We start from the raw sequence: 10,000 nt of genomic DNA, 5'->3' as shown, positions 1-10,000 counted from the left end.
TAATCCCCTGTGGGCGTGAACTCCTATCTACAAGAAAAACACATCAGTACTTTAACGATAGTGAACTAATCCATAGACCACTTTCATAAATGGCTGCCGGATTAATATTCTTTTGTTTAAATTTAAATTAGCCTTTCTGGCCTCGTTGTCCAGTACAAAATTCAAAAGAATACATTATCTCAAGCAAGGCCAGAAAGGCTAATTTAAATTTAAACAAAAGAATATTAATCCGGCAGCCATTTTTGAAAGTGGTCAATGCTAAGATAGTAAAGCAATTTTCAATTAAGTATCGAAAGTGATCTGGAATTGCGCAAGTTCTGCATCACTCTGCTCTGTGATCGGTTATTCGCGTTTTCCCGCGTCAATTGATTTGCTTGTTTTTATTTTGAGTTCCCATCGGCTCCTCGTGATATATTTCGTTCTTCTGATTGGCTGTTATTGTTACTTCGGTTTTAACGGGAGGTTTAACGACACTTATTCAAAATGCATTCTATTCGAGTTTCTTTATGCGGAGTTCGATGACCGTTATGGTATTTTAATTCTTAAATTATATACGTTTAGCATACAGTCTAGTCTGCATAACTACCAAAAAAATACTGAATAAAGATTTTCAGTTGCACGAGAAATGTTCATACTTTTCCTACCAGTTAATCGTTTGCAATGATTTAATTTACACGCCCCGCATTTCAACTTAATGCAAATGAATCGCATGGGCAGATCAGATAACTTTGCTATTAAGATTAATAATAATTTCTTAACTTCGCTATTAAGATTATTAACACTAACAAGAATCCAACAAGTACGCGAGATGTGCATTCTTCCTGAAAATTGGCCGTAGCCTGAGTTCCTTTTTCACGGAGATCGGCAGTGGAATCAAGCTCTGATTGTGCGTTAAATACTCGCTACCAGGATGCAACTGCGTCAACTTCATTTCAGAGACAGCCTTCTGTGACAATGTTTCAACGAGCATAGATTTTCCAAAAATCTTCGATTGACAGGTTGTAGTTATCATTATCATCACACATCCATCTGCCTGGGTAAGAAATTATCTAGCTATATTTAAATGCTACAGATACTGCGTAGTTGTACAAGCGATTCTCTCCAGCACTATACTCAGTATATCCCCATTTACCATGAAGTGCCCATTTCGCACAATTCTGAGCCAGCCTTGAGTTATCACCATCCATACCGAAAAAACTAGTTACACGAGTCTGGCATTTCATCTCTTTCACCGCTAAAAAATCGCACCTTTGTTGTTCAGAGTCGTCGCGACGTGGAATGTTGTTACTTTTTCTTTGCTTCAGTGAAATCGTATTTGGGTGAAGTTTGCGTGCATTGAATGTACAGTCGGATTCCCTTTGTGCGAAGGTATTCATGTAGTTAGCTTGGCACTCTTTTATGCAAATTTGTTTCAACTCAGCCTCTTCACAAAGCGTATTTTCTCATTAATTAATTATGTAGCTTTGATAATGGGACATACTTCAATTCCACTTTCGATAATCCTAAAGTTATAATCACCTAGTACTCTCAAAGTGTTTTAAATAATTTTCAGAGCAAATTCTGTGGAAATGAGGATAAGAATAAATTTATTTCATGTTTAAAACATAGAAGCGATTGCTCAGTCTCTTGAACAAAAGGCTTGTTTTAAAAACACTGGAGAAAACTAGATTCGAACGATATTTAACGATGGAGAATATAAGCTATAACTCACAATTATTCACCAAAAGTGGGGGTAAAATACCCACCACTTTCACTAACACTGAGGTGAATAATTGTTTTAGAATAAAACAGACAGACACCAAAAGTATTAATTCGTTTCTGTCAATATACAGGTCTTTCAATCTTTCATTTAACGATTATCTAGCAGTGGTATATATGTTTTATAACTCAAAAAACACGAAAAAAACACACAAGGTTATTTTGATTTGTCTCCTCGGTTGCGCGGGGATGATTAGTACTTGCTACTCAGCCAATCAGGCGCGCGAAAAGCGCTATTTACCTCTGCGGTATTTTTTATACCAATGAAAATTACTCTAAATTTCTTCAAGACAACAAAGTCAGAGTAAAATACAAAGACTACAAATGCTGCGTAGTCATGCATTCTCAGTTTGGTGGCTAAGATAAGTTTATCTCATCACATTAAGACAGAGCCGTGTAAAATGTGTAACCTTAAACGTTTAAAAGACAAAGATAAACGTGCATGGGCGTTTGCTAAGGCATCCAAAAAACATATTCTAACCGGGATCTGGGTTGTCAGCATAAATAAAGCCTTCATTCTGCTTCACACTGGCTCGGCGGGAAGTCTTAGTTTCGTTGTTGAACTGACAATTTTTGTACATCAACCTATAAACGTTAGTACATTGCCACATTTTCCGTGAATTCAACTTTTGTTTTCAGTACGGTGAACGCTACTTTTTTTGCCGTGCTAATGTTAAGGCTTTGACACACAGGCTGTGAATATAGCATGTTGTGTAACAGGAATGCAACCGATCCATAGAGAACGATTTGTGTACGCGATCAAGTAGAAACAAGCCATACCCAGATCGCTGTGCCAATTAACAGTGCTGAGCAAATGTGTTCATCAAATATGAAGCCGAAATGAACCAAAAAGAGAAAAAAGCCATCTGGCATCGGAAGTGACCACACCCTCAAAAGTGTTTTATATTCGAAGACCTCTTAGCCAACTGGCTTCAGGAAATTTATAGCACTTTTTAGTTTATTTCATGCAATATCAAATAGTTCAGGATAGCTCGCAGTTTTGTTGACGCTAAGTGCAAAAAAGGAAGAAAAGAGGGAAAAGAGGGAAATGGTTCATAAATACATATTACATGCATCTTGAAGTCTCATTTGAACGGTGATGTTTCAAAAATTTCTATCAACTTGAAAAGATGAACGGCTCTTAGTTTCTACGTTTATGGTCTTTCTTCTTTTGAATCAGTCAGTTAGAGAATCCCTAACAGAGATGAAGCTTTTTTTAATTTAGAAAAATGATAGAAAACGCTCAAACGCTATTTCAAAAAGAATCACAAGAAATATTAGTTGGGGTATCGGCTGGGATCGCATCTCGCAGGAAACTTTGCGGAATTCAATTACTTAAAAGTACAATTTCCAAAATATTAAATCAAAACCTTAAAACGTACTTGTTATTACGAAAAAGGTATTTTCGTCAAGAAGGAAATAAATCATCAAAGTGTGCTAATCTCCTTTGGCCGTGAACTCCTATCTACAATAAAAACCTATCAGTACTTCGCCGAAGGTGAACAACTTCATGGTAAGATAATAAAGCAAGTGTCGAAAGTTATCTGGAATCGCGAGAGTTCTGCATCACTCTGCTTTGTAATTAGTCAGAAAATTGCACAGTTTCCTCAACAAATCAGATTCAAAGTTAAACCCGCGTCAAGCGATTTTCTTGTTTTTTATTTAAGTTCTCATCGGCCCCTCGTGATATAAATTTCTCGTTTCACTGATTGGCTGTTGTGATTACTTCGGTTTTAACGGGAGGTTTAAGGACACTAATTCAAAATGCTTTCTATTCGTGTTTTTGTAAACGGAGTTCTATGACCGTTATAGTATTTTAGTTCTTAAATAATGTACGTTTACCTTTTTCACTACGTGTGGGCAAAATCGGTAACTCATTTATAGCAGTATACAATCTAGTCTTTGCATAACTAAAAAAAAAATGCTGAGAAAAGATTTTCAGTTGCACAAGAAATGTTCATACTTTTCCTTCCAGTTAATTGTTTGCAGTGATTTCATTTACACGCTTCGCATTTCAAATAAATGCAAATGAGTGGGATAAGCAGACTAGATAACTCTGCTATTAAGATAATATCTACAGCATCAACAAGAGTTCAACAAGTACACAATATGTGCATTCTTCATGAAAATTGGCTCTGGCCCGTGTTCCTTTTCACGGAGATCGTCAGTGGAATGAAGCTCTGATTGTGCGCTAAATTCTCGCTACCAGGATGCAATTGCATCAACTTCATTTCAGAGACATCTCTCTGTGACGATGTTTCAACGAACATAGATTTTCCAAAAGTCTTCGGTTGACACGTTGTCGTTATTATCATCACATTTCCGTCTGCCAGGGAAAGAAATCGCCCAGTGATATTTGCTGGTTACAAATGCTGCGTGGTGGTACAGGCGCTTCTCCCCAGCACTATGCTTAGAATGTCCCCATTTACCATGGCGCGCCCATTTCAAACAATTCTGAGCCAGCCTTGAGTTATCGCCATCCATACGAACAAAGGAGTCACACGAATCTGGCATTTCATCTCTTTCACCGCTGAAAAATCGCACCACTTCTGCACCTTTGTTGTTCAGAGTCGTTGCGACGTGGAATGTTGTTCCTTTTTCTTTACTGCAGTGAAATCTTATTTGGGTGAAGTTTGTGTGGGCTTGTAGCTGCTTCATAGCGCTTTTGGCTAAGGCCATTGTGCCGTTTCTATAGTTACTGATTCCTTGAAAAGTTTTTTCGGCGACGCCATTCCACCATGGGGATCGAGAGCTTCCCAAAATAACGTTCAACACCAACATCCAGCCTCCTTTGAGTTAAAAAACATCATAATGATTTTTATTCTTGAAAAAAAAAATTAAAAAACTGGAAAAACAAAGCACAACCGTACCTCCATCAGTTGTCATGTCACAAAAAGCCTTGAAGGGGCTCCCGTTTCCTCCTGAGTCGATCCAGTAGTCTCCATTCCCCGTAGAATCTCCCCTCTGCATTATATCTTGACAAGACTTTGCAGATCTAAAGGGAACTGACCCGACCAAAGCTAAAAATAAAGTATGCAAAGAAATCATAATACTTAGCATGCGTCAACAACATGTCATCCGACTGTAAATGGCACAATTGAACTTCTTAAACTAAAGTAACTGTCACTAGGTATTGAACACTTTATATCGTAATTTATGGTTGGTATGTTAAAGTTTAACTAAAGGTTCTTGACGGGGTAGCATCTGTTTCGTTTGGCAGTCATAAATTGGTCGATATGACGATAGAAGGTTAGGTTTTAACAAATTTAACGGTTGAAGTTAAATTTTTATTGAATGACGCGGATCAGTTACGTAATCTCGACACCTTGTAACGAAATGGACTCATTACGTAACAAAGTCTCCTGTAAGTTTCTCTCGTAATTTTTTGCAGTTTTCGAAGTAACAAGGAAAACAATTTTGGTTGCCCACACTATTTTGTTGAATTACACCATTGCAGATCCATGTAACTATAAACGTAACATTAAAAATCCAAACAGGTCCTTAAGGATATCCTTACCACGGTCTGGATTATCAGCATAAATAAAGCCTTCATTCTGCTTCACACTGGCTGGGCGGGAAATCTTAGTTTCGTCGTTAAACTGGCAAGTTTTGTCCATCAGCCTAAAGTTAAGGCTTTGGCACGCAGGCTGTGAATTGCAGGCAATGTAACACGAAACCAACCGGTCCACAGTGAACGATTCGTAAACGTGATCAAGTAGAACGAAGCCATGTTCAGATCGCTGTGTTAATTTGCATCGCTGAGCAAATGTTTTCATTGAATACGATGCCAAAATGAACCAAAACGAGAAAACAGCCATCTGTCATCGGCAGTGCTTCCAGTCTTGACGATTTTTGTCACCCAAAGACCTCAAATACCAACTGGATATAGCTTTAGAAATCTTTCTCAATTAATATCTAGAAATTATGCAACTTTAAACAGTTATACTGCACACAGTACCTAAATTGACGGATAGACCCTTTGACACTTTGCATCTTTTGTGGCATAAAATCCAAACTAAGGAATAAAAAAATTTTATAAAAAAATTAATTAAACCTTTTAAAATATTTATAACATTTGTATTTTGAGTTTGCAGTTCAACTCTGACATTTCGTAAATGTTTAACAATTTAAGATCATGGTCAGCTGCAAAAATCTACTTTTGTAGTAAATCTTTCAATCTATCATTGAACAATTATCTAGCAGTGGTACATGTTTTATATCTCGGAAAAACAGGAACAAAAATGCACAAACGTTATTTGAAAAGGGAGTAAGCTCATCTCAGAGTAAAATATCCCGCACGGAATTTTCTACTTTGATGCAATAAACATCGCCAGATAATAAAGCTTTTGACTAGCACTTCATGTAGATGTGGAGGCTACATTAACAATGAAGCTTTCTTTTTTCTTCTACATAGTTGCATCATCCACTCTCAATAAAAATAAAATCGTAATCACCTGTTACTCTCAAAGAGTTTGAAATATTTTCAGTGAAAAATCCGTAGTGATAGGGATGAGAATAACTTTATTTAATGTCTAAAACATAGAACCTCCCAAACCAAAGGTTCGTCTTAAAAAACACTTGACCAAATTAAATGTAAACAATATGTAGACAGATGAACGATCAAGAATATAAGCTATAATTAACAACTACTTACCGAAGTGGAGGTAGATATCCACTACTTTCACTGACACTGAGGTGAATAATTGTTTTTGTAAACCATGTAAGTTTGCTGAACCACTACATCGCCTGACCGCGAGGATTGCTTTTAGTTGACATAGATGCGAAAATTTGCGAAATTTAAAACCTTCGGCTGTCAGGCATATAAATGAATAAAGGCTGATAGTTTCTAAAGAAACTGTTTGGGGCTGCGTCGGTGGGGGTAACGAAATTATTTGCATATATCAACAAAGTTGAATTGGTAAATTGGCCACCGTAACGATTAAAAAAGGTGACTTTTTGAGCGTTAGCCCTTTGTCGGAGCGAATAGAGGAATTGTGGGCTCTGTGTGCTTTTAAAGGCAGAGAATGGAGCCACGTTATTGGTGGAAACATGGCAACGAGAAAGATAGATGGATAAGATCTTTATTGACTTGGAAAAAATAAAAGAAACACGTCCAGAGACAAAACGTATGGACTTACAATTTCCTACATATATAAATTCAATAAGTTTATTGAAGACTAAGTGGCTACACAAATTCGAAAACACATATATTAAAAAAGCAACGTTTAAAACGTACAGTTCTAACTAGAGGCAGGATGTAATTATGTCCTCTTTTCCTGAGGGTCCTAGCTCTCTGAGCTGGTAATAGTTCATGTAATGGATTTGCGCTGTCAGAGGTTATCTCGTCCTAAAGAAGCCTGTCTTTCATTTTAATTACATCCATTATGGGAGTGTATTTGCTGGTGTAACCATAACGTAAAGCTCGCTTACAGAACTTATCAATATGAAAAAAACGAATGAATTAGTGGAATGAAAATCGTTCGTTGATACCTGTGGGATTTAGACTGCCGGTTTGAAAGGTGAGCTTTTGTTCAAGAGTTTTACGGCTTTCCGTGCTACCTAAGTGTAAGGAAAGACCGCAGATTGCCATCTGTTGCTTAGAATGATTAGGTAAATTAAAACGTCTAGCGACTGGTTTCGATGTGTCCCTATCCTTCCTTTCCACGTCGCGAAGGTGTTCTCGAAATCGGTCACCTTGTCTTCTGCCTGTTTCGCCGATGTATATCTTTTTGCAATAAGTGCAAGTTATGCAATAGATTACATTGGCGGAGGTGCACGTGAAGTGATCGGTGATCTTAATGGATCGTTTGGGTCCCGATATTTTCTCAGTGTTGTGAATAAAAGGACAAGTTTTGCATCGTGCACGAGCACATTTAAAAGTGCCTGGTTGGTCATTAGTCTGAAAAGAACTTCTGACCAAAAAATCGCCAATGTTTTTGTCGCGTTTGAAGGAAATGAGCGGAGGCTGCGAAAAGACAGTGCTTGTCTCTGCATCGTTTTGAAGTAATTTAAAGTTTTAAAGAATGATGGATTTAACTGAGTGGTTGTGAGGGTGAAACGTGAGAGTGAATGGAATGCCGTCGGAATCTTCCTTTTGTGACGTTTGTAGTGCTGAATGCCGATCAATAAGTTGGGCGCGGTGGTAACCCACTTGAACGACAGAAACAGGGTAACCACGTTTATCGAAAAACTGGCAAATTGACTCTGATTTGTGGTGGAAATCAGTCATCACTTTATAAAACGACGAAGACTTACAAACTGAGAAAAAGGAATAGAATTCTTAACATGAGATGGATGCGAAGACGAATACAACAAGTAATTATGCGAGTCTGTAGGTTTGTAATACACACTAATGCATAAACCGTGGCCTTCAATTGAAACTTTTATGGCTAAAAAGGATAAAGAATTGTCAGAAATTTCCCAGGTATAATACAGAGCCGGGTGAAAACAATTGACTGCGGTTATGAATTCAGTCAGCTCCTCTCTGGGAGAGAAGGTAGCGCCGATACCGTCGTCGATGTAGCGACCATAGAGTTCAGGTTTGGAGCCGTTGTATTGGCTGAAAATTGGTGTTCGACAAAACCTACAAAAAGATTGGCAGAGCTAGGTCCCATTTTGGTACCGATGGCTACACCGTTGGTTTGTTTGAAAAAGTTGTCCCCGAATGAAAAACAATTGAGTGTGAGCACTAGTTCGGCTAAGCGTAGTAGTGTTTCACTTTTAGGTTCCTTAACAATACGTTGATCAAAAAAATGTTTAAGGGCCAGAAGACCTTCGCCATTACGAACGACAGGACTGATTACGCAACAAGTTTCCTGTAATTTGGTTATATCAACTTAGTTGAAATTGTAAATTTGCCACCGTAAAAGGTTAAAAAGCTGACGTTTCGAGCGTAAGCCCTTCGTCTGAGCGCATTTGCTCTGAAGTGGGTCGCTATAACGATAGAAGGTTAGATTTGAACAAATTCAAAGGTTGAAGTTAGATTTTTATTGAATGACGCAGACCAGTTGCGTAATCTCGAGACCTTGTAACAAAATGGGTTCATTACGCAACCACGTTTCCTGTATTTTGGTTATATCAACTTAGTTGAAATTTTAAATTGGCCACCTAGAGAGTTAAAAGGCTGACGTTTCGAGCGTTAGCCCTTCGTCAGAGCGCACTCGCTTTGACGAAGGGCTAACGCTCGAAGTAACAGTCGTCCAAGTAACAAGGAAAACAATTAGGGTTGCCTATACTAGTTTGTTGAATTCCACCACGGCAGACTCATGCAAATGTAAATGTAACATTATACATCCAAACAGTGCCATAAGGATATTCTTACCACGATCTGGGTTATCAGCATAAATAAAGCCTTCATTCTGCTTCACACTGGCTGGGCGGGAAATCTTAGTTTCGTTGTAAACATCGCCAGATAATAAGGCTTTCGACTGGTACCTCATCTGCATATACAGGAAATATCAACAATAAAACTTTTTTTTTCTTTTATATGCTTCCATTCCGCTTTCAATAAAACTAAAATCATAATCACCTGTTACTCTCAAAGAGTTTGAAATAATTTTCAAGGAAAACTCCGTGGTAATAAGGATAAGAATAACTTTATTTGATAATGTCTAAAACATAAGAGTGATCGCCCAATCTCCCGAGCCAAAGGCTTGTTTTAAAAAACGCTTGTTAGCTGAATTGGTAGAGCGCTTCACTAGTATCGCAGAGGTCAGTGGATCGAATCCCGTACAGGCCTAATTTTTTTCGCGTCTGATTTTCGCTATTGCATAAATAGCGCTCTCTACTGTGAGGATCGTGCATCATACATATCTAATACCGTAGTTCAACTATATGAACTTCACACATTCATTGTATTTGATTTATCATTACGGTTTTATTACGAATCAACTTAACGGCCTGCTCCCAGTTGGCTTGTTAGCTCAATTAGTCGAGCGCTGCACTAGTATCGCAGAGGTCAGTGGTTCGAATCCCGTACAGGCCTAATTTTTTTCAGGTCTGATTTTCGCTATTGCATAAATAGCGCTCACTACTGCGAGGATCGTGCATCATACATATCTAATACCGCAGTTCAAATATATGAACTTCACATATTCATTGTATTTAAAACTAAAATCATAATCACCTGTTGCTCTCAAAGAGTTTGAAATAATTTTCAATGAAAATTCCGTGGTAATAAGGATAAGAATAACTTTATTTGATAATGTTTAAAACATAGGAGTGATCGCCCAATCTCCCAAGC

The 10,000-nt window shown here is 37.9% G+C and overlaps 1 protein-coding gene across 1 annotated transcript; it reads right to left on the bottom strand.

The window, feature by feature from the left end:
• Positions 1–3,396: 3,396 nt before the first annotated feature.
• Positions 3,397–5,786, bottom strand: LOC148731873 (uncharacterized). Its single transcript, XM_088761348.1, has 3 exons — positions 5,276–5,786; positions 4,629–4,778; positions 3,397–4,547 (listed from the first exon to the last, which is right to left on the bottom strand). Exons 1-3 carry the CDS (start codon positions 5,574–5,576, stop codon positions 4,018–4,020), a joined length of 981 nt encoding a protein of 326 aa, XP_088617474.1. The 5' UTR covers positions 5,577–5,786; the 3' UTR covers positions 3,397–4,017.
• Positions 5,787–10,000: the final 4,214 nt, after the last annotated feature.

The sequence above is a fragment of the Stylophora pistillata genome, chromosome 5, assembly GCF_964205215.1.
Source record: "Stylophora pistillata chromosome 5, jaStyPist1.2, whole genome shotgun sequence".
Lineage (NCBI taxonomy): Eukaryota > Metazoa > Cnidaria > Anthozoa > Scleractinia > Pocilloporidae > Stylophora > Stylophora pistillata.
Note: the sequence above shows the minus strand (reverse complement) of the source record. Positions and strands in the feature narration are given on the sequence as shown.

What these genes read in the sequence shown, in the direction of transcription:
- LOC148731873 (XM_088761348.1), bottom strand. Translation starts at nt 5,576, where the DNA reads ATGGCTGTTTTCTCGTTTTGGTTCATTTTGGCATCGTATTCAATGAAA. An exon ending in TGCTGATAATCCAGACCGTG is followed by an intron (nt 4,779 to 5,275) that starts GTAAGGATATCC and finishes CTTTATTTTTAG; the next exon opens with CTTTGGTCGGGTCAGTTCCC. An exon ending in TGACATGACAACTGATGGAG is followed by an intron (nt 4,548 to 4,628) that starts GTACGGTTGTGC and finishes TTTAACTCAAAG; the next exon opens with GAGGCTGGATGTTGGTGTTG.